The sequence below is a fragment of the Solea senegalensis genome, linkage group LG20 (genome assembly GCF_019176455.1).
Source record: "Solea senegalensis isolate Sse05_10M linkage group LG20, IFAPA_SoseM_1, whole genome shotgun sequence".
In the NCBI taxonomy this organism is placed as follows: Eukaryota; Metazoa; Chordata; class Actinopteri; order Pleuronectiformes; family Soleidae; genus Solea; species Solea senegalensis.
In genome coordinates this window covers 12,100,243-12,123,012 of record NC_058039.1, presented here as the reverse complement: position 1 = coordinate 12,123,012, position 22,770 = coordinate 12,100,243, and the positions used below count along the sequence as shown (strand labels likewise).

At 40.7% G+C, this 22,770-nt stretch overlaps 1 protein-coding gene across 1 annotated transcript; it reads left to right on the top strand.

The window, feature by feature from the left end:
• The first annotated feature begins 2,774 nt into the window (after window positions 1-2,774).
• Window positions 2,775-8,135, top strand: si:ch211-171h4.3 (serine/threonine-protein kinase SBK2). The gene is made up of 5 exons (XM_044052172.1): window positions 2,775-2,911; window positions 6,132-6,276; window positions 6,372-6,574; window positions 6,718-6,879; window positions 7,245-8,135. Exons 1-5 carry the CDS (start codon window positions 2,906-2,908, stop codon window positions 7,869-7,871), a joined length of 1,143 nt encoding a protein of 380 aa, XP_043908107.1. The 5' UTR covers window positions 2,775-2,905; the 3' UTR covers window positions 7,872-8,135.
• Window positions 8,136-22,770: the final 14,635 nt, after the last annotated feature.

Here is a 22,770-nt window from a genome sequence, read left to right as displayed (position 1 = left end):
GAGAAGCCGCAGCGAGTGCACATGTCTGTGGCGAGGTCCGGGCGGGGTTCGCTGTAAACCACCTTCGCCCTGAGCCCTTCCAAGCCGATCTAGAGTCGGTCGCGGCGCACCACCGGTGGAGGAAATTTCATGTCAAACTTATGTTTGACACTGCACTATAGAAATGACTGAAACATGACTAAAACTAATAAGCGTTTTAGTCCAAAAGACCAAAACTAAGACTAAATCTAGAATGGCTTCCAAAAACAACACTGCACAGTACACCATCCAGAGAAACTTACTGCAAATTGTATTGGTCTTTGTATATTTGACTACTTATTAAACTATTCAATTTAATCAACACATTTAATTAAGATTTTCTGCAAAATGCAGTAGCTTACCACATTTATCTTATTTGCTCTGTTTACATAGCAATGCTGACACCTATTGGTGATTTACTGGTACTACTGCCTTAACAATGACACTCGCAATGGATAAGATAAGAATAATTTAATAGCATTTAATAGAGCCTTGTAGTAACGTATAAATTCAGTAATAAAAATAAAAAAAATAGTCTGATAGACTGTTTAATTTACGACACATGACTTATTTTGGCAAACAAAGAACCAACTCGTAACCAAAGACTACGCTATGTAAAATGTGAATTAACTTTTATTAGTAACTTTGGTAAGTTTCAGATTTCAATTCATAAATAACATCGATGGAGGGGGGCCCAAAAAATACAGTTTGCCTAGTATAGTCCATTTGTTTAATCCGGCTCTGCTAGCAGCACGGCTCTGGTCTCAACGTGAAAATGAAAGCTCAAAGCTGAAGTTACTGTAGCGTCACCTTTTACGTTTACGACTGTTTACACGCTCAGCGCCTGCGAAATGTTTGTCTCCTCATGAGCTAAATGGCAACAAAATATCCTGGAACCTTTTTTTGTACTTATTTAGATGCTATTTATGAGCTTTTTTTACATTTTATATATTAGTGTGAGATGCAGGCATCTCATTGTGTTATGTAATATTTAATAATAATATTAATATTAAAGTATTGTCAGGCTGTAGTGACATTTACAGTACTATTTATATATTTTGTATGTTTATGTTTGTTTTTTACCATGATTTATGATAAATGTTATAATAAAAATGAAGATTAAAACAGATGTGACTCTCTCCTGCTGATTAATAATGATATTTATTTATTTAGACAAAAGTTACCACTGGTTACAGGATTTTGGATAATAGTTTTATTCTTTATCAATTTGGTGAAAACATAGTAGACATGCATGTAAGTAATAAGTGAGATGTTTCAAACTATTTGTTGTACGTCACTAGGCAGCCTTTTCCAAACAGAAACTGAAATTTGTGTTCTTCACTCTCCCAAACCATTTTAACATCACAGTACACAGGGGTTTTTGATCCACTGCTGCCTCCATCAGTAAGTTTAAACATGTTATTTTGCAAAATTCTGATTGAAATCCTTTGTTCAGATTTACCTCAGTGACACACACTGACCACACGAGGCAGCAGTAGACCATCTGTCTTGTGTCCCTGCAAGCTAAAATCATTGATCTTCTCTAAGGAGTTTTGTATGGGAGAGTGAGTGGCTTACAAACTTTCTGTTCCTGTCTAACAATGAGATAAAGACATGAACATATTCTTAAGATATTAGACTTGAGGAGAAATTGATTTAGTTAAGTGGCTGTAATTTGTTTGTTTTACCCATGCAGTGACACTAAATATAAATGAAGGCTGAGCCAGTGCACTAGCAGGAACCTGAACCAGAAGCAGTTGAATGGAATGTGGCCATCATTCATTTAATCATTTACGTCACTTGCTGCTGTAACAAGTCAAAATGTCTGCACTGAAAAAAAGCATTTGCCTTTTGTGTGTTTTCAGTCTTTGATTCTTCTGGTCAGATTGTCTGACCTCTCTGAATTTCATTGATTTTTTTTTTTCTTCCATTTTAAATAAATAAAATCCTCTTAAGTGTCAGTTCCTTCACAGAAACATGTCCGTGCTACGTAAACACCACAAGTGCTGCTGAAATGCAAACACTCGTAAAGTTAAACTGCCGTGAATGACACGTCTCCTGCTTGCTCAGCTGTGAACGCTGTGCCTGAACTGTGGTAACACACACATGTTGACATGTAACTGATGCTCGCTGCCTCCAGAGGAAAGCCTGACATCCACGGACTGTGGTCAGTCAACGGCAGCTAGCAGCTGAGAACGACGTCCACCACGTCCATATTCATGTTACACCTTCATAATTACTAAAATAACATGAATTTTGCATGTGTGTTTTAATATACCCAACACTTTACACTGATTTATTCAAGGATTTAAAGATGTTGTTGCATACATTTGACAAGATTGTCAGTTGAGGCTTCATAAAGTCTTCAACTGGGGTCACTGAACCATTGGTTTACTCATGTTATCTCAAGTAAACAAAACTGTCCAGCTACAATAGCCCAAAGCCTGTAGCTGCCAATGTCAAACACCTGGCATGACATTTTTAAACAGCAAGAAGTTTACTTGATCATTTTAGTTTGACTAAATGTAATGTTACCAGATGAAGTGTTTATCAACCATTTTCTTTTTTTCCACCTCACATCTTCCTAACATGGTTGTTTAATCATGTAACTGAAGCCACATTGTGACGAAAGGGAAGTGAACACACAGACATACAAATGCATGACCACCCGACACTGCATCAGCAGCAGCAGCAGCAGCAGCAGCAGTAGCAGCGGCAGCAGCAGCAGTAGGAAGACACGTCAGATCTCACACAGACTGAGAGTCTGAGTCTGAGCAGCAGGTGAAAGAAAACACAAACCCACTGAGATGAAAAGCAGGACGTGAATTTATGTCGGACACATTTCTGAGCGAAGATCAGCGACACTCCACTGGATCACAGCTGCAACATGACAGTAAGTGTGAGCCGAGAGCTACTATAGAGACCAACACCACAGACATGATCTCAAGTTAAAGGGTCACTTCAATGCAGTCACATCTACTCATATAGATTCTTGTCTTCTTAAAGCTCTGAATAGCTATGTATACACCTTTAACAGTGACAGTGAAGGTTACGGGAGGCAAAATAAAAACAAAAACTAATGTCATTCATTGATATGTCATAATTAAACTAAAATGTGCATGCAGATACATTTGTTGTATGTGGAAATGTGTGGACTTAAAACATGAGAGATTCCCTATTATTAGGTATCTTTGCATGTGGATTTGCACTAAAATTCCCTGCAGAGCATCAACAAGCTGATGTAAACATTTTTAGACACATGTTATTATTTCTTCATAATATAAACACAATTAATATAACATATATGATGAAATAATAGATAACAAACAATTATTCCCAATTTCTCAATCTCAATCTTAATTAATTTACACATGCTTTGCCTGATGAGCTTGTGTTGCCTCATGAGTATGAATCATCAGACTTTAACTGATTTAGCTCACAATACTCAAAATAATATAAATAACAAGATAGCTGTTAATTACAAATAATTCCACAACCTAATATTCAATAAATACAAATTTAATTTATTAATATAGGCCTCTTTTGTTGATATTGTTTGATTGGAAATATCTAGAATTATTAATAATATTCTGTTGATTTTTTGTTAGTTTTATCAATACATTTGGCTGAATAATACTTTTTATAAAGCATAATAAACTTGACTTATGAAGGACAGTTTACATCACAGAAATGAGGACATACAGTAAAATGCAAATAATAATGGAAACAGTTCAATCATATTATATATAAAGAGAGAGAATGATTTGTAACAGCATAGACTGTAATGTATACATAAGTTTAAAAAGGTATGTTAGTGTCATTAAATGGGGACATTTTGAATGTTGACCTCTTTGCCATATGTGTGTCAGTGATGACAGACATGTGCATGTCACACACACACACACACACACACAAACACACTGATCCACAGACAAACATCTTGTCAGTCATCATGTTGAAGTTTGTCGTGGGCACAGATCGATTTCCATGTAAAATACATCATCACGACATTTATTCCTGACACACACACACACACACACACTGCATGTCTCTGTATTATACAGCCTGGGCATTCGGCCCATCGTAGCAGCAGTTGTTCTGCAGAGACGTCGCCTCCTCTTACACTCATTTAAACCTGAGCGACTCTGAGCGCGTCAGTTATGCTGTTTACTGAATAACAATCTAATCCCTGATCCTCCACACACTGATGCAAATGCTACTACTGCAACTACTGCTGATGCTACTGATGCTCTTTAAAGCACAGAAAACTTTCATTTATTGTGTTGTGTGTATACAGCAGCAGAGCACGATGTAAGAAGAGTTTACATCGTGAAACTGCCAGGCGAGCGGTACAATTCATTTCTGAATTTCTCTTTTCAGTCAAATTCCAACCCCTTTGTAGATTCACTTTACAAGCTCAACTTCCTGTGTGCAGTGTGGGAATGTCGGCAGGCAACACAAGATCTAAACACTGCTATACTGAGAAACTTAAGTTTGTCTAGAAACTTAAGTTTGTAAACCACTCACTCATCTGCACCAAAGTCCATATAGAAAATAAGTGATTTTAGCTCAAAGGGACACAGGAGCTGCTGCCTCGTGTGGTCAGTTTGTGATTCCAAAGTAATCCTCGATTAGCTCGGTGATTTCAAACTTTGTGGCTTTGGCATTAAAATGATTCCAGACCTGAATAGCTCAATACTTAGAACACTAAAAATACATTCACACATTGTGAAGAAGGATTAGACTTTGAAAATATGGTGTCACGCATATGACTCTATAAGTGTTCTGCTGAGAAATCTTTGAATTGGATTGAATGATTCAGTTGTAGCTAAATCTCCATTAATCTGTCTTCAAAAACAAACCCTCCTACTTTGTGTCTGTGACTGCAGGTGTGGACAAACACCCCTTGACTTATTCACAGTATCTATGTTCAGTACATTCATGGTGCCGTGTTACTCTGTAATGACCGTGTAATGAGTCGACCTGTGTATAGACACAACAAATCCCGACTTGGGCCTGAGGGAACCAGCTGTGCTGGAAACATTAACCTCCCAGCAGACAAAACACACATCTCTGAGAGTGTGAGAGGATTTCATGAGGCTATGAACAGACATATTTATAATACCTGTGGATCAATGTTGTAGTATCTCCATGACAACTGTCATCATGACAACGATGGTGTGGAACTCCACAGAGAAAACAAGCAATTAACCTGTCGAAGTTTTCTTCTAAGTATAAAAATTATTTCAGGCAGGATGTACACAGGGAGGGGTAATGTGGCTCTTCACAGCCCGCCCAAACTCACAGTTTTAGAAATTCTTAATTGTAGTTCAAAGTTCTTTTGAAGTTCTACAACCTACCTCAAAGTTCTTCACCCAACTGCTTGCTGTCTCGTCTCCTTAGTCTTTATGATGGTTCAAAGTGATGATCACAGTCCAAAGGTCTTGATCACAGTCCGAAGTCCTTGATCACTGTCCGAAGTTCTTGATCATAGTCCAAAGTTCTTGATCACTGTCCGAAGTTCTTGATCACAGTCCAAAGTTCTTGATCACTGTCCGAAGTTCTTGATCACAGTCCAAAGAGTTTGATCACAGTCCAAAGTTCTTGATCACAGTCCAAAGTTGTTGATCACAGTCCAAAGTTCTTGATTACAGTATATAGTTCTTAATTGCAGTTCTCAGTTCTTCAACAAAGCTCAAAGTTCTCCACCCAACTCGTCTTCTTATTCTCTTTAAGTCCTCCTTCATTCCTATCCTCATACTTTTTTCTCTCTCTCTCTTAACTGTCAAATTTTGATTTTATTGATCTTAAATGTTCAACTCACTCCTTCAAAGGTGTTTGCTTAATTTACTGAATCAAAAAAAACCATCTGGTTTTTGGTTACAAAACAGTCAATTGTGTTTTAGAATGTGACTTAGTATCAAGGAGAGCTCATAACGTGGTCAGGAACAGACTGAAAACTGAACAGACTGAAAACTGCTGGAGGTTTTCTGGAGGCCAGATCTGCACTGGCTCTTTATAATCAAACTTGTTGAAATATAATAGGTTTGGCTGTTCCCGCCTTCAGAAAAGAATGGTGATATGGTGGATTATTGAGCTTCTTGTGTTTCCAGGGTGCCACAAAGCTTCTGGACGAGATGTGCCACCTGACGGCTCAGACTCTGACAGCAATGGACACATCTGAGCACTTCAAGGTCCTGAAGCTCCTGGGTGAAGGCTCGTATGGGAAAGTCATGCTGGCCGTACACAGGACGAGAGGTAAGGGACAGAGTGAGACGTGATGTTTGTTTGTTACAAGCTCATGACAACAAAGTTAGACCCACTGACCACGTTCAATTCGTGGTGTCATGCAGGTACTCCGATGGCTCTGAAGTTCTTCCCTCGGGTGTCCACCTCTCTCTTCTCTTTCCTGAGGGAGTATAACTTCTCTCTGTCGTTCTGTACACACCCATCCCTCACCAGAGCTTTGGGAATCGCCTACTCCACACCTTCACACTTCGTCTTTGCTCAGCAAGCAAGCCTCTTTGGCGACCTCTACGACATCATCCTGCCTGAGGTACATCGTTATTTCATGATACAACTTCATGGGGGTTTTCTCTGTTGAGGTCCGTTAGCAAAAGAAATGTTGATTGAGAGAGTGAGCGATTGACATTCACCAACTTTCATCCACCATTGTCTCCCTGCTAACGTCCTGTCCAGGTCGGTATGGAGGAGGACTGTTGCCAGCGTGTGGTGTCCCAGCTATGTGGCGCATTGTCCCATCTGCACTCGCTTGGCTTTGTCCACAGAGACCTCAAACCAGAGAACGTCTTCCTGTGCGACTCCACCTGCCGCTGGGTGAAACTGGGAGATTTCGGCATGGTCAGTATGAGAACGTAGTTATTCAACTATCACTGTTAATGTTACCTGCATTACGCAGTACACTCCACAATACTTGCCTGTGGCTAATGCTAGAGCTAACTCCATTTCTGGTAACCAAAGTGTGACCAAAAGCTTGAATAAAGGAACACACACATATTTTTAGAAATTGTTATCGTCCAACTTCCTAATTTACTTTCTGCCAACCTTAGCTAGAACTGTATCATGGAAAAGCCCCATTTGTGTGTCTTCGCATTGACCTGTCAACTGTGGTGTGAGATTTCTTACTCAGTCTTTGACACAGAAAAAAACAAAGACGAAGATGGAGCAAACACATTCTCAGGTACTCAGTATTTCTTTTATCCCAGGTGAAGGCCAGAGGCACCAGGGTCCCAGAGGTCTGGTACAGTTCTCCCTACTGCCCCCCTGAGGCTGAGATTGCTCGTGGAAATGAGGACAGCTGGAACAGCATCAGTGATGAGAACAATGGTGTTAAGGAGGACAAAGAGGAGAAGAAGCCCAGAGTTTGGGTGTCAGTGGAGCCGAGCACTGACAGCTGGGCGCTGGGAATCCTAACCTACGCCATGCTCACTGGCAGTCACCCCTGGGCTGAAACAGCCAGCGACTGCCGCTCATACCTCAAATATCGGGAGTGGTTTGACAGTGCAGTGGAAGCCCATGAAGACAAACTGGACATGTGGACAGAGCTACAAAGAAAGAACGCTCAGGATTCCATTGATTCAGTTGGAGCAGTCAGACCTAACATTGCACCACAGTTTGCGTGCTTCACTCCACTGGCCCGGTCCTTCTTCCAGTCGCTCCTTGACCCCAGACCCAACGTTCGGGGACAACCCGAGGACGCGCTGAGTTTCCTCGGAGGAGACTGGATGATGGAGAAGGAGAGGGCGAGGCTGGAAGAGGAGAGGAAGAAGAAGAGGACAGAGAAGGGAGGGATCAGACACACAAAGGAAAACGAAGGCAGAGGAGAGCGATAAGCATAATACATAATACTCTGACAATTTACTGTGTATTAAGTTTATTTTAGTACACCAAAAACCCAGTGGGGTTATAAGAAACGGTAATATAAAGTGTACAATGAATCAGTAATAAAAAAAACATTCTGTGGTTTGAATATGTATAAGTTGAATATGAGCTGTATTTTTTTTAATAACTTTAATAACTGTTGGTCAAACGTGACCAATAAACACTATTGTAATTAACTTTTTATGTAATCAAAATTGGTCTAAAATTATTTTCTATATTCAATTAAATGATGTTTTAATCAAAGCGTTGCTACTGTCCTGTTTCTCCATTGTCAAATCACATCCACATTAATATGTTACTTATTCATTTAAAAAAAATAACGTGACATAAGCTAACATTTAATCTCCTCATCTTCCTTGAGTGAAACATGGTTCATGGGACAGAAATATTTACACTGTGAAACACTGTAAGCCATTTCAGTCAGGACCTTATTAATATTTGGCTGCGAATATAAATTAAGTTAACAACATTTCTTACGTTAATTGCAAATATTTACTGTAGTATAATTATGTCCAACACGTCACGTTGAAAAATAATAGTGCAGCAGTAGCATTTCAGGATGTTGGCGCTGTAACAGCATCATGTCCTTGGAAGAGAGAGCTCCTTAGCTCACTGCATCTATATTTAGGTCAACTCGCCTTAAAGTATAATATGTCATAGTAGGCTATGACCTGTTTATAGACTGCAGCCATAAACATGTCCACTTTAAATGGCTCGAATGAGTTCACTGACTTGGCTCCAGATGATAAAACAAAATGGCGAATGACGAGTAAAAAAGACAAGCATGTGTCAAAATACTTACTAGCAGATTTTAGGTAACGTAAGCATTGGTGTTTGCTGCTGCGACACAGAATCATAAGATATTACGTTCCCATGCAACTTAAGTGCATTCTCTGTAAGATTAGCACGTGAAATAAATAGCCACTAGAACATTTTACCATTTCATGTTGTGTTTTAGCTGCTAAAATACAGCCTCCTGACACAGGGACTCTCTCCAGCCCTGATTAATGACATTAGAACATGGATGACTCTAAATGTCCTTAATCTAAATGAAGATAAACCTGAAGTTATAGTGTTTGGTCACACTGATGGAGTGGATGTAGGTGCATTGGGCCCTCTACCCCCAAAAATCCCCTCATTGAACTTTATAAATCACTTTTATAGACCCATCTCTTCTCTTTGGACTTCATTTCAGAATGAGGATAGTCAACCCCACTTCTATCTAGATTTTTACAATTTTATTATTTTACTTTTATGTTTTGTATGTTGTTATGCCTTTTACTTTGAAAAGCAAGGTCAACCCTGGTTGTTTTTAAATGTGCTCTAGAAATAAAGTTGATTTGATTTGACCACGCAACTAAAGTGTATTCTCATTTATTCTCATTTATTAATACATTTGTCAAACTAGCTAACCGCTAGTAGATTTTACCGACTGTAATAGTATGTTTTAGCACTGTTGTTTGCTGCTGTAACACAGACTTAAAAAATTAAATTGTATGTTACCACACAACTAAAGTAGATTGCCTGTAGTATTAGCACCAGAATTAGATGTTGAGGAATTTTGCAACTAAAGTGCTTTCTTAATTACATGTCACAAATGAGGTTGTTACCACATTACATTGCTGCTAACCATTTCCTGGTTTCTGCTGTGGCTAGCTAGCTAACAGAAGCTAACCATCACTTTGAAGAAGCTAACACACATTATTGTAAAATGTTGTAATACTTGTTCTCAATTGTTTTGCTAATCCTAGCATCACCTAAACAACTGTGCCCAGAAAGTAACATGTGGCTATGTTTTTAGCACAAAGGCTACCTGGTTAGAGGTCAAATGTGTTTGTTTTTTTCCCTTAATTTGCATGTCAAAATCCTTTCCATTAAAGGACACATATCAAGTTAAATCACATTATAACAAGTCTAATTTTTGGTCTAAACTCATAATTATGTTTTATTTTATTATACATAATATTATAACTGTTGTTCTTTCAAATGGATTTTCAAATGTTGCCGACCTTACAGTTTGCCCATACTGTGATAATGTCCCTGTAAAATTATATGGTAATAAAAATAGATCACATTCCGTGATGACCACACACATGCAGGGACACACACACACACACACACACACACACACACACACACGGTGATGACCATCTGGACAGCTTCCCCAGATGTTTTCAAAAATAGACCCAGGGTCTTAAATTTGACACGACAATCTTTCAGCACGGTGCATGTGCTCTGACCCTTCAGACACACCGTCCAGCCAAGTCTCATACTGAATACGGTCTGCAATGCAAATACAATCAGCTTGAACATTTCAGCACAGATGCAATGAAACATGAGGTGAATAATAGAGAGAGGATTTATAGTTGTCTGATCAGAGAGAAACCAGGAATAACAGGTATTCATGGGCTGCATTGTGATTCTCTTCTCAGAAAGTGAACTCATGTAAACTTCTGCTCCTCTGGAGAATTTTAAGTAAATGTCCAGATCAGGTCCAGGGCTTTACAAACATGAGGTCACTCATGTTTGTGAATGGTGAACGGTGAGCTGGACGATGGATGGTACTGTGGTTCTGCATGTTTCTTACCTGCTATACATTTTAATGTGACACAAATTAGATGGAGCATGGCTCTTGTGGTTGCCTTGCTGTTGATGCATGTACAGAATGCCAAATCCGACTCGTCTGACTAAACATATACATGCAGTAGTAATCGGACTATGAATCACATTATCCAGGTATGTTAGTCCGACTAAGACAAGATCAATTTTATTCGGGCTATAATAAGGACATTAAGAAAACGTAATTATTGTGTTAGCCTGACTAAAATCAGACTTTCAGCATACATGTAAACACACCCAGTGAATTGTACAAAAATGTTTTAAGCGACTTCTTGATCTCCAGTCTGTGAGTCTTGGTGCTCTAGCTATCTCTAAAAACGCTCCAGACTGTGGCTCGTGGATGTTTTCCCTGGCTGAGAAAACGGACACTTCCAGCTACTGTTTTGATTTATTTGCTTTCAGAAAACATTTGATCTTTGACACTTGTGTGGAAAAGAGAAAGTCAGCAGCACTCACACAGAGAGAGGAGGAGGTCAGAGTCAGAGCAGGAGCCACGGAGGCAGTAGAATGTTGAACCGCTGCCCAGTGTAATAAAAACCAGGAGAAGGCATAAATAACAAGTCGAGGTGAAAACAAAAACAAAGCAAATACTGTGGGATTTATTTCCTCAGCCTGTATGTACTGATGTCAGAGCTATTTTCACCGGCAGGTCACTTTTGATTTCTGCCTGTTGCATTCAAAGGCCTATAGGAAATGTTGGACCCTGTATATAAATAAGCTTGTTTACGATGTTTATGAGAAGAGCACATACACTCCACACTGTCATATTCACATTTTCTCAGCTCTGAGTTCACAATGTCCTGTGCGTGACTGGCAATCTCCAGCCAATTTATTAAGAACATGGGACGCCTGTTAAAGTGTCAGGAGTAGCATCTGCTTCAAGGTTTAAGACGTCTCAGTGGTCGTCGTCTTTGTTGGTTTGAATAAATGGTGATAAATCAAACCATTTTTAAAATAAATTTAATTGACTTTAATAGATAATCTTTTTAGTGGGTTCTTAATTGTGTCTTTGTGTGGAACTGAACGGGTTGGAGAAAACGATAAACCCTGAATCTTGAATCTTGGAAAAGCCCTGGAAGAACTTACATATGAATGTATTTTGCTGTTCCTCACCGATGGCTGAGGAATGAATGGCAGTGGTCGGTCGGTCTGTCTGTCTGGCTACTCAGTCTGGACCAGATGGACAACACACTCCTGGCTGGACGACTTGTAGGTCACTGAGTCTAATCTTAGTTTATTGTTGCCGTTAAAGCTCATTTATCAGCACTTCATAAACCAAACAGACAAGTTCACCTTTCATTTCACTGGAAGCTGCAGAGAAGAGAGGAAACAGAGTTGCTGCTGTCTGTTTGCTCCTCACACTTTAAGATGTTTGGTCTGATGCCTTTGGTCTAAATGAAATATTTAATTTAAATTTTAATGTGTTAGAAAACCTTTGTTATCATCCTTTTAGTTAATATCAAATCTCAAAAGGTTTGTCCATACTGTTTTAATAATATAAATATAGAAGTCTTATTCTGAAACTAGTGATTGAGGTCAAAGATAGAAACTGTGTTCATTTTGCAACCAGGACAGTCGCCCCCTGGTGGCTGCTCAATATATTCTAACTTATATTCTAACTAACTGCAAGAATTATAGCCACTTATATACAATCTAAGCTAAAAAATATTAATGGCTAATGTGCTTCTGCCGATGATGCCAAATGTTTCATCGCTACCAAAAATTAAGCAGATGAAGAAGATGCTAATGTATTTCCAAGGCTTATTTTTCCCATTAACTTTCACTCAAACGGAACTATTTTTGCAACCAGTGGAGATGCCCCCTGGTGGCTATTCGATATCTTCTTACTTGCATTTAGAACGGTTGACTAATGTTATAAATCGAGTGCGAAGTAGAAGCTTATTTTCCCATAGACTTCCATTCAAACGGTGATCATTTTGCAACCAGGCAGGTCGCCCCCTGGTGGCTGTTGAATATAAAATAAAATATTATGACTCTAAATGCATCTTCGGATGTTTATAATAATGTCCACTTATTATAAACTGTCTATGGCTATGCTAACTATGTCAATATCAATATATTCTTACTCACATTGAGTGTCCACTTTATATATGTGAGCTACGCTACAAAAACCCCATTTAAAACCAGTTTAAACTGGGGTTGTAGCTGATTTGTGTCCAGTGGGAGGGAGGAATGACTGTGGTAAAGTTGTGTGTGACATATTTATGACGTGTCCTTCCGTCGACCAGCGGCTTTTCTTCGCTCACTCTCTCACACATACTCACAGACAGTGTTTCGCTGCTTTGGCAGACTTCACACATCGTCCTGATGCAACATATCAGGTGAAATGTCAGGAGAGGAGAGTTTGGATCAGAATAGTCCTCTCTCATACACACACACACACACACACAGGCGTCTCATGTGTGATACAGTTAATCAAACTGTCTGCCTTTAACAAGCCGGTTAATTCACGGTGCTTTGGCTCAGACTGAGCTGCTGCCGCTGATGATCTCTTCATTTTAAAAAGATGTTTCACAATCTTTCACGGATGTGAAGAAGATTCAGGTGCTGGTGGAAAAAAAAAAACACCAGGGAGCCGCAGACGGGTTCAAAAGGGTTCAAAGGTCACAGGTTAGAGTCACTCAAGGGCACTTATTTTGCTTTGAAGTGAGCGCTGTAACCCGAACTGTCCCCTCAAGGGGATGATTTGTGGACGTCAGCAGGACTCGTGGACGTGACTGTGTGTGAATTCTTGTTGGTTTAAAGGGAGACTTTGTGTTTTTTGCAATGATGGTGGTGTGGTTGCAATAAATATGCGTGAAATAAAACTTACAGACCATCACAGTTGCCCACTGTCTTGTATATTTACATTTTCTAAATATATATAATACTTAGATCTTGTCTGCTCATATCTTAGCGCTGTTTGATTTAACTTAGTATATTGTTTGTGATGTAAGGTGAGTTTTGAAAGGCTCTTATAAATAACATTGATTATGATTATCATTGTGAAAATAGCCCCCTCTAGTGGTGACTCATCGTGTGTGTGCCAGCTGTTCTTTTTTGCACCTGCACTCAGTTACACTCCACACAGACTTTGTGAGAGCAGCCAGTTGAGTGCTAGAGCTCTTGATTGAGTGAGTGAACACTTATCATATTAGTTTGCTTATTATGTGCCTTTAGTTCTTTCTTTATAACTAACAGTAGCATTGTTAGAATCTGTATTGCTGCTGCAGGTTTGACATTTCATTGTGTGTTTCTCTTATACCCTGTGGCATAGTATAGAGTCAGTTTTGATAATCTATTCACCTCATTGTTTAATCGTGCATCTTAATTGAACGTATGCTGCTTAGTTGACGTCAGGGTATGACTGTGTGGAATGCTCATCATCCAGTAGATGGCGGTGTTGCCTCACACATATAATATCTTCAGAGAAGCACTACAACAGTTACTACAACAGTTACTACGGTTTACCTGTTTGTGCTGCAGAATCACTTTGTCAAAGGACTGGTAACAACTAGAGTTACTACACCAGCGTAACTCATAGATAATCCAATCTATGATAAAATCAATACCCGAGTGGGAGACGTCTACCTCCACGATGAACTGCAGAGATGGCTCAGGATGAACCCGGACCAGAGTTGACGTGAAGAGATGTTTCAGTGTAGAAAATGCTGCTTCAACAGGAGAGCGAGACATGAGTTCATTGAGTCAATGGTGCTGTCATCTAACTGTCATGTCTAATGAACCTGCGGTAGAAATTGGCAAAGCTAGGAACAGAGGAAAGGTCAGGGGGCTCAGAGGGTGCATCGACAGAGAGAGAGGGAGGATTACGGGCAGTTTTGAGACAGTGGGAATGGCAGTGAAAACTCCAACTAAGGAGAGAACCAGAAGACCGGTCAAAATGAGGGTTGTGAATCTTTAGCCAAGGGTGGGGGAAACAGTGGATGTGCGTTTACAGTCAGGGGTTCAGGCAGAAGAATGAAAGGGTCTGTGGACTCGTGCCATATACATCCCCTCCAGGCTTCACATGTCCTTTCCACTTAGATTGACCTACAGTCTGACTTTGACATGATTTTGTCTTTGTCTGGCCTGTTCCTGCAGGGAAAATGTACAGCGTCACCATGGCTTTGGCCACATATGGAAGCATGTGGTCAAAAGCTGCTTCTATTGGCCCATTATAATTCGCATTATCATGCATTGTTGTTCCCTATTACTGTTAATCAGCTCAGCCTCGGGGGTGGGGGGGGGACTCAAGTCTAGACACATATGGATAATACATGGTGGGATGGATATAAGAAAGACAGAGGGAGGAGCTGCTCGTCCTATAGATCAGGGAATATACAATAATCCGGGATCTGTTTTCTACAGATAATGTTTAAGTGGGTCCACACAGAAATGGAACAGCGGGCCAACTTAGAAGATCATGGGGTTTTTAGGGGGGGCAGACATCCTGGCATCCCCTCTCACTCCCCTTGTTCTTGTCTATCACTGTCCATGCCCGTTTCTGGAGCCCTTATAATAGATTTGCACATATATGGTTAAAAAAAAAAATAATTTCTAGAAAGTATACAGTTGTCACCTTTTTCTCTTTCCTCTCTTCTTTTGTCTGACATTACTGACATTTAATTATTGTAATTATGATGAATAATAATAAAGTAAAAGGGGGAAGAGACAGATGAGAGGCTATGGCTCTACAATGAATGCTGATTTGCCAGATTTGTCACATTGACAGTCCAAGTTCTGGGGTGTTACAATATGTTACTTTCCAATTTTTCATAAATAACAAAATAATCTTAATTTAGAATTTCAGTAGATACTTCCAATCCAATCCAACTGTATTTATAAAGCACTTTAAAAACAACCACAGCTGTATCGTAAATAATACAAATAAAATATAGAAACAAACAATACAACCCTTAGATGATTCTGCACTCCATATTCTGAGACATTCACTATCTTTGTGTTAAATTAAAAGTTACGCTCTAACCTCTGGACTAATAGGAATGTTTCATTCTGTAACCTTAACTGTAAAAGTCAACTATGACAGAACTTCCAGGGAAAAAAAAACAACTATAAACAAAAGCATCATTTTACGCTGCAGAAATGTGTTTGCCATTCTGCGCCGTTATTCATCTCATGACGTCTCAGTTGCGACCCATTAAAAGGGTCCTAACCCCAAGGTTGGGAACATCTGCTTTGCCTAAAAGCAACACAGCATGTTTTAAATGAAACCCACCGCACTCTCCTGAAAAGATTATTCCGTGTACATACTGTACATATGCACGCATGCTGTCATTCTGTCAGTAAATCTTCACCTTTGACCTTATTCTTGCAGGTCCCTCAACTTCCTCATCCCGCAAGCTCAATCATTTGAGTTGTATCAACACCTCTTTACATAAGCAGCACACCAGTAAGAGATTTCTATACTCATCCACCCCTGTCAGTTTTTATTCCCTGATTTCCTTCAAAGGGAACGCTCACTAGGAGACGTGATGGAGAAACGGGAGGCGATATTTCGCAGTGATGTACAGAATCCTGAGGAGAGAGATGTTGAGCAAAGGCTTATCTTCAAACCCCCTCTGAATCAAGATCCTATTTATTCATCCGGTCTGTTTTCTTCTGTGTGGGTTTCACAGTGGGTTTCAGTTTTGGCCCCATGGGGGAATTACTCACAGTAACTGAACTACTGCCTACAGGTTGGTAGAGATTAACAAGAGCAGATGTTTCATACTGATACAAACACACACAGACTCTGTGTCATTAAACAACTCCCTGCCTGCCTCCTTCCATAGATCCTGACACACTTAGCAGCCGGGTATTACTTGCTTTAATTCTCCTCTCTTCCCCTGCTGCGTCGGCCTTTTACTCCGCTCAGGGACCTGCGACTAAATGGATCGGCATCTCTAAGTCTCTTCCTGCATCGTTCCCAACGGGCCGTCATAACTCCATCTGCAACAAAACCAGGGGTCTATTTACCGCCACACCGACAAGGAGGCGTGTGGCCGCGTTGGCGCTGATGTACTGTACAAACGCACTACGTAAACACACATGGACCACATTGGCAGACATCCCAATTCACAGGCTTCAGGCCCAATTAGCACCTGCCCAGTCCTCGCAGGCCTCCAGCGACACAGGAGGTGTGACGCTGAGGAGTGCTCCAGCTGAACCAACACACATGCACACACACACATACCTTTTGGGGACATGTGTTCACATTGTTCCCCAGGTGGGTTCAAACAACTGTAATGAATCATCTGCGGCTCTAAAGGCAGTTGCAATAAATCTAAAGAACTTATTGAAACCCGGATTGAATGAGGTTTTTACTAGTGGAAATTTCTGTGATGCACCTTTACTTTCTGGTTGTTGGCATAGTCTAACCCTTCACCACGGATATTTTGTACCAAATCTTACATTTTACAAGTTGGTACAGCAATAGGTTTTTATTTCATCAACTGGATTGGAGATGAGATTAAAGGTAGCAAGGATACACAACAGTAACCACTTTACTATAGACACTGAGTACCAAGGATACACAACAGTAACCACTTTACTATAGACACTGAGTACCAAGGACACACAACAGTAACCACTTTACTATAGACACTGAGTACCAAGGATACACAACGAAGTAACGCCCTCATGGGCTGGTACCGAAGGGATACACAACCTTCGTACTTTCACTATGAACACTGAGTACAGATTTGACGTGGCGCCGCTGCAGGCACTGGGATACCGGGTTACGACAACAACCCGCGCACTGGGCCGCCGGTACCGGGATTTTTAGCGGTAGCCGCGCACCGCGGGCGCTGGTTGGCGTGGCCGCTGCTATATAGACACTGGTACCAAGGACACACAACAGTAACCGCACTATAGACGCTGGTACCAAGGATACACAACAGCAACCACTTTACTATAGACACTGAGTACAAGGATACACAACAGTAACCACTTTACTATAGACACTGAGTACCAAGGACACACAACAGTAACCACTTTACTATAGACACTGAGTACCAAGGATACACAAAAGTACCAGTTGTTTTGTTTCCACTGCTTTCATGATGTAATGATTTATGCACGGGTGACGCAGGGGTGAAAGACAACACCACCGGACAGACCAACCACAAGGATTGCTGATAAGGTGTTTTTTTTTTTTTTATGTGGCTTCACCCGGGGTCAGAGATCAAGTGTGTAGCCACTAGGTTTAGAGTGAAAGTGGCTTAATGCATGTGTTCAAGTGACATCATGGTGTTAATTGGATTTTACTTGGGCTGTATCTCTTGTTCTGCTGCATTCTAACATTAAATTGTTGGAGAACTCTGCTGGCAGTAGAAGTTCTGTCAGGAACATAACTCGCAAATGTGAGGACTTGAGTTTTGCTTGACTAACTGTAAATGGCTCGACTCAGACTTGACATTCATGACTTCAGACTCGACTTAGACTTGCATAAAATGACTTGACTTCCTCCAATATTGAGGAAGTTAACGATAAAACATTTTTTGAAACACGGAAAACACTGGGTGTTCACTTTTGCGGTCTTGCGCACAAACCTGGCAACCGGGTGACTTCAAATCCCACAAAGGAAGGTAAGACAGGAAGTGAGTTAGTTTTTTTTTTTTGTTTTTTTTTTGTTAAATCAAACACTAGTTAACGTCTGGAGGGTCAAACACTGGTGGCGATTGGCACTTGTTGATATCAACGAATTCAACAATTTATTTATTTTTTTGGTTACATTCTGGATATTGATGGATATTTTACTGGCTTTGAGCATAGCAGCACTTAACCTGAAATGACTGTAAAACATCATGTGATCAAACATCTGCACTGCCACTGGGGGAATATGTATTCATGTGAATATGATGACAAACCATTGCCGCAATCACGATCACGAGGAGGAGGAAAATTATGTCGATGATTAAATGATGTCTCAGTCTGTATCATCAATATTCTATTGAGCATTTTCCTGTCTCATATTCTGGGATTTGCTGACAGGACCTTTGTGGATAATGAATATCGTGCACTGAGGACAACATTTATGCAGTTTAAATGTTATAAGCAATGAGGAAAATGGCTGCAGAGTAGAGTGCAAGTTCTAGAGGCAAAGCTTCCTCAGCACAAGGAGTGTGTTATATGGCAAGGCTGCTGTATTCAAGAGTCAAGATTTAGGATGACTTCATTGTCGCTGTATATGTATCCGTCCATCCATTTTCTACCGCTTTATCCTCCACAGGAGGGTCGTGGGGGGTGCTGTGACAATCTAAGCTGACATAGGGCGATAGGCAGGGCACACCCTGGATACAGAGACAAACAACCATTCAACCATTCTCACGGGTCAATCTAGAGTGTCCCCATGTTGCATGTTTTTGGACTGTGGGAGGAAGCCGGAGAAAACAGAGTATTACATATTGATTACAGCACTTTCTGCATGTTCAGTGCAGAAAGTGCTGCAGAATAAAAAATGTCCAACCCTCTTGCAATGTCCTTTCTTAATGTAAAAATGTAAATGAAACAGTTGCAGCACTCATACACTATAAATGAACTAAACAGTTATTAGTAATATTATTATAGTGGTTGAATTATATGCTATTGTATAAGCATGGCGATGCAAAATGGCAGTCTATATAGATGATATGAATATATTAGCCTCAAACTAAAATGTACACTTTACTCAATTAAGTAATCATTTTATATTCATTTACACAGTGGGACTTTAAATTGTTGGTTTATTGACTTTTGCAATGAAATAAAATACATCTTTCACACATGATTGAACATTGATTGGCAAGAAAATATGAGCCCTCAACTGATAGGTGTTGCCGTTTGCTTTCAAAAGCCCACAAGCTCCGATGCTTATCACACAATCTCCATCACTTCCTCTCCCTGGCCATCTTCATCCCTCCTCCTCCTCCCTGTTCACTATTTCCTAATTCTTGCTCAGTCTCTACATCATCTCTATCTCACTCTCTCCTCCTGTCAGAGACACTGTCCCTCTACCTGTCTGCCTGTGCTGGTACAGACCTCCCCCTGCTGCCTCTGTCAATGTATTTTGCCCTTATAAGGAGAGAGCACAGGCAGACTGTACTAACCGCCTGAGCTCAGCGGGGGTGTTGCAGGGGCATGGAGAGAGCATGGCAGAGATGAGGATGGAGGCAAGAGCGAGGGGACTTATCAATGACTCTAAATAAGGTGACAGAAATAGGCACATGGGAGGAGGTGGAGGTGGGGTGAGTGAGGAGGAGAAGCTGGAGATAGAAATGGGAGGACTGTGAGGAGAAGCAGGTGTCTGGATCTGTGAGTGGAGGGGATGCTTATGCTGAACGTCAGCCTGAGGTAACGTTGTTACTAAGAGACACAGCAGTTCCCAGCAACACTTAGCTTCCCAAGTTGGTCCACATTGATTAAACACAAAGCGCTCGTTTTCTCAGTCCCGACACTGTGAGCACAAACTGCACGATGCCAGCTCACCATCTGCCCACGGATGTTCATCGATATAGAAGTCGAACATTTAGCTTCATTTAGTGGGAGTCGTGGAGAGGACGTGAGGGCTTCAGTCAGCCGCCTTTGGAGGGCTGTCGTGCAACGTGACCGGTGCAGATTTCAGATGCCGCGTCCTTTGATGAGAGGACTATTCACTGTTCAGATTACCGGCGACGTCTTCCCAAATCAGATTCAAAATTCAGAAGTATTACATATCACATAGCACATCCACATGTGACCACCCTCTAGAAAAAACACAACACCTCATCTCATCATTGTTGTTTTAAATTTCATACGAGTCACTTTAGCCTGGTAATCTGTGCGGATAAAACCATCTTCAAAAAGAAGAATCTAAATGTAAAGACTGAGTGTTTGGGAAAACAAAACTGAATCCAAATGCACATCACCACCAAAAATATAATTATTGGGCCACAATGCACACACAGTACATAGAAGATCTTCATCCAAATCATTATTTCATCAAAGCATGGTCAGAGGTCAATAAAGTGTAATCTAATCTAATGATACTTAAATGTAAGCGGTGAATTCGGGAGATGGACTCACATTCAGGAGTTTGGAAGCAGGCACTTAAACAAATAAAGGATGTATTTCCAAAACAGAATTCGCAGGACACCAGGACTAATAAACTGAACTGAACTGAACAAGGAACTGAACTTAAATACAGACTAATAAACGAGGGAATGAGCCACAGGTGCAGAGATGGGAGGAGCCACACGGGTGAGGAGAAATAACAGGCTGGCAGATGAAGTGCAGGTGTGGAATTAACTACTAAAATACAACAGGAAACTAAGATACAGTAAAACACAGAAGAACCAAACACAACAAAACAAAAATCCAAACAAAACAGGATAACGAAAGTCAAAATGAAAGAGTCAGTCAGTGTCATGACACCTAATGAGATCATCTTAAAGAAGTCAAACTGCACGACTCAACGACTCATGACTCAATCACCATCATATGTTCATATGTATTTGTTTAAAGATTCAACTTTTAGTCTGAAGCCTCAATCACCTCTGACTCACGTTTACACTGAAACCACAAGAGATTTTACTTTATTTTTCCACCTGAATTTCTTCACTCCAAGTTGCTCTTTCCACAGCTTCATCTTAATGGCACCGGTGCACTTTATGTCTCCTCATAATTCATAAAGAAAGCCTTTATAGAACTGGCTCACCACAGGTACCACAGGCAGCCATTCACACAGTGGCGAGCAAGACGGGACAATTGACCTGAAAAAATAAAAAAAAAATAGACACTACATAAATAATCCAAGGTGTTTCACCTTATTCTTGTTGGCGGTAATGCTCACATATTAATATTTCAGGTAATAAAAGGCCCCGTCCTCTCACACACACACGCATATTGTAGACCAAGTTATGAAAAGGCAGCTTCACCTGGGTTTTTTTTTGTATTAGAATCAATACAGAAAATTGAACTGAGAATGTTTTTATTTTCACAGTTGTTTTGTTAAAGCTAGGACTGGCAATTTGTTTCTGAAACACATCCAACAAATCCTTAGTGAAATCCTCTTCACAGGCTGACAGAATCACTAATGGCGCTTTTCCTCTATACAGTTCTTGCAAGACCCGGCTTTTCCAATAGCAACAGTACCTGGTACCTGGTGCTTTTTGTTAGTACCATATTTACCGATACTAAAATGTGACGTCGACAGACTGTCGGCCACTGACTGGTCAGAGAGTGTCGTCTCTGGAAGAGTCATGAGTGCGACATCAAGACTCAAAGCGAACTATGCCGAACTGTAGATCAGTTAAAAACTCCTGAAAACACGTGTTTATCTCTAACATTTAGTAAAGTCAACGATTGTGAGCCGAATCGCAACCCGTTCAGTGACATGACATCTTCTTCATTAGCTGATTCTAATGTCAGTCAGTCATTATCTACCGCTTTATCCTCCACCAGAGGGTCGTGGGGGGTGCTGTGCCAATCTCAGCTACTTAGCTCTTCTCGCTGCAAGGTGAGAGTGCTAACCACTACACAACCGTGTGGCGACCCTGTCCATGTTGAGTAGGTAATAATGGAAAACTATGTGCCTGCTACCCGAAACTGTGTCGGGTCAAACAGTGCGGAAAAGCTCCATAAGTTGAGTTTCTGGAATAAAGAAGAAAAGCCGTAAAAACGGGAGAGAAAGTGCAGCCAAACTTGACGGGGGAGGAGCTTTGACGAGTGCCTGTAATGTACTGGTTGTTGTGAATTAAGAAAGTTAATAAGCACATAAACATCTAGCATTATTAGATGTTTATGTGCAGAGTGACCGTTTGCAGACGGTTTCTCTCTGCGAGTGCACGTTCATTATTATTGATTCATTATAAGCGTATGCAAATTGAGTCACTCACTCGCAGTGTTTCGCCAGTCACCGGATCAGGTGACGATCATGTGTCTCGGCTGAGGTCTGGGGAACACTCTGGGGCGAGTCTGCCCCCTAACAGCATACTGAAACGAATGTCACGGTGTGGTGAGATCTGAACAATTAATCTTTCAGCCTTGAGTTGACTCGGTTAGGAGGAGCAATACAATGCCTCACATCAAAGGTGATGTTTATTCACAGACAACAGGCCCCCCCACACACACACACCCCTCTACAAAGCCCACATCTGGTTCTGTGCATGTCGCGAGTCGTTAGGGGAGGTGACGCTCACTATAAACGGTGAAACTTTTATTTTATTTCTTTGTGTGAGATCCTTCACATGTGATCTTAGGAATCTTTCTCCTCAA